General features: G+C 35.4%; 1 protein-coding gene across 1 annotated transcript; it reads left to right on the top strand.

The window, feature by feature from the left end:
- Positions 1-40: 40 nt before the first annotated feature.
- LOC110645827 (LOB domain-containing protein 15-like) lies at positions 41-1,796 on the top strand. The gene is made up of 3 exons (XM_021799086.2): positions 41-448; positions 740-989; positions 1,188-1,796. Exons 1-3 carry the CDS (start codon positions 435-437, stop codon positions 1,599-1,601), a joined length of 678 nt encoding a protein of 225 aa, XP_021654778.2. The 5' UTR covers positions 41-434; the 3' UTR covers positions 1,602-1,796.
- The last annotated feature ends 550 nt before the right edge of the window (positions 1,797-2,346 follow it).

Raw genomic sequence — 2,346 nt, 5'->3', positions numbered from 1 at the left:
GATCAGAGCTGGCATTTGTTCATATATACATAGCCAAGGTCTCTCTCTCTCTCTCTCTCTCTCTCTCTCTCTCTCTCGGTATAGAGAGAGCCTCCATTGATGCTCACCATTAATCTCACTTATCTTTCTGCAAGCTATAATTGCTGAAATCCTCCTACATCAACCAGCGGAGGGTATCATCACCAACAAGCCAAAAAAAATAAAAAGCTTCTTATTATTTGGGGCTCAATATTTATATACATAATATATAAATATCTTTTCTGTCTATTCTTTCTTTTATTAACATAGGCCTCTCTGGTCCACTTTAATTCCCTTTTATATCTTGCTTTTTAAGTACTCTCGTCCTCTTCTTATTTCTTGTTTCTTCTTCTTCTCTTCAATCTCTCTCTCTCTCTCTGCAACTCCTTCTCAATACCTAGAGAGAGCATGCCTGAATGTCCAGAGAAAGGTAACATGTATCTCTCTCTCTCTCTCTCTCTATGTGTGTGTGTATCTAAAAATGCAAGATTTACATATATGCCTATAACCCTGGTTTTCTTTATCTAGTTTGAAGCTAGTAAGAAATCATATTCCTTTTTTACCATGTTGATGAGTGCCTTATAACTAACACTAACAACTCTAATTACTTCCTACTTTTAATTTTTTTTAATAATTTTTTTTCCTTTTTACATATAAATTGCTATGTGATATGAGCAGTTTAATTTACCATTGAATTATTCCTTTTCTCCTATATATGTAGGGAGAGACTTGAAGAGATAGGGAAGAAGATCAAGAGAGAAGGAGATGCCTCATCTCAAACGGGAAGAAGACACATGTTGGGTCCTCCTGGAACCCTAAATACAATTACTCCTTGTGCTGCTTGTAAGCTTCTGAGAAGAAGATGTGCACAAGAATGTCCCTTTTCTCCATATTTCTCCCCACATGAACCCCAGAAGTTTGCATCTGTTCACAAAGTTTTTGGTGCTAGTAATGTCTCCAAGATGTTAATGGTAATTTAAATTAAACCCTACCAAAATCCCCCATTTATGTTTTTTCACCTTTCTCATAAATTATCTGTTAGTTTTAAATTAATGATACTGAAGTTATCTTCAGTCGAAGTCAAATTAACAAAAAAAAAAAAAAAAAAAATCTATTACCAAATTCTTGGTCTTGATGGTTTATGTGTATTATATGTAAATTAATTTCAGGAGGTTCCGGAGAGCCAAAGAGCTGATGCAGCTAATAGTCTTGTATATGAAGCTAATGTCAGGCTAAGAGATCCTGTTTATGGGTGCATGGGTGCAATTTCAGCTTTGCAACAACAAGTTCAATCATTACAAGCTGAACTTAATGCAGTAAGGGCTGAAATTCTCAAATACAAATATAGAGAAGCAAACATTATACCTTCTTCTCATGTAGCTTTGCTTTCTTCTGGGGCTTTTTCTGCTGCTGCACAATCTCCATCTCTACCTCCTCCGCCGCGGCAGCTGCCTCCCCCTCCTCCCCCTCCTCCTCCTCTTCCTCCTATTTCCTCTTCTTCTTCCATTTACACTCATCACCAGCCAGCCAGTGCCACCGACTATAGCACCATTTCAAATGAAAATGTTTCCTTCTTTGGTTAATTAAAAAGTTACTGCCACTAGTCTAAAAGGAAAACCATTTATTTTCTCTGTTATGAATCATCAGGTTGCGCAAATAAAAATGAGGAAGAGATATTTGATTTGTTGGGGACTTGTTTAATTATTTTTGGATTAATTACTGCTAATTAAATCCATGATTGAGGCCTATATAACATGTCTTTAGATATTGTTGGTTGATATGTTTCGATCTTCACCATTTTTTTTTCCTTTTATACTGAATTGCTTGTTTTTCACATCTCTCATCATGTCTCTTGAAACCATCTTTCTATCTATCTATCTTAATTACTTTCTCCACTATAACATAACGCTACTGGAACTGCAAATTAATAGCTTCAAGGTCCATCAATGGCCTAATTACTCCATTGAGTTCTTTTTCATCTCGGAATTAATTAATGTATGTGTAATTATTGCACCTATGTTAGCTGGATCACGAGCGACAATTTTCTCAACATGTTAGTCTGTGCCATTGATGAAGATTCTGAATGTTGCTTAAAGTGATGGGAGACAAAAGGTACGGCTGTGACAATCCCCATATAGAGTTAGAAACTTCTCAAGTATTTGGTTACAATTTGAAAAACATGTAGGAGAGAAGCTTTTTTTTCCTATTATTTTACTACATTTGTTATATTCCTCTAGTACCCTTGTAATGAATAGTTGGAAAACTACTTTTGTATGAGATTCTTCATTTCTATTATTTTATGAGGTTCTTACATTCTTGTTTCCTTTT

Source organism: Hevea brasiliensis, chromosome 14, assembly GCF_030052815.1.
Source record: "Hevea brasiliensis isolate MT/VB/25A 57/8 chromosome 14, ASM3005281v1, whole genome shotgun sequence".
In the NCBI taxonomy this organism is placed as follows: Eukaryota; Viridiplantae; Streptophyta; class Magnoliopsida; order Malpighiales; family Euphorbiaceae; genus Hevea; species Hevea brasiliensis.
The sequence above is the reverse complement of the archived record's forward strand: the minus strand, read 5'-3'. Positions and strand labels throughout refer to the sequence as shown.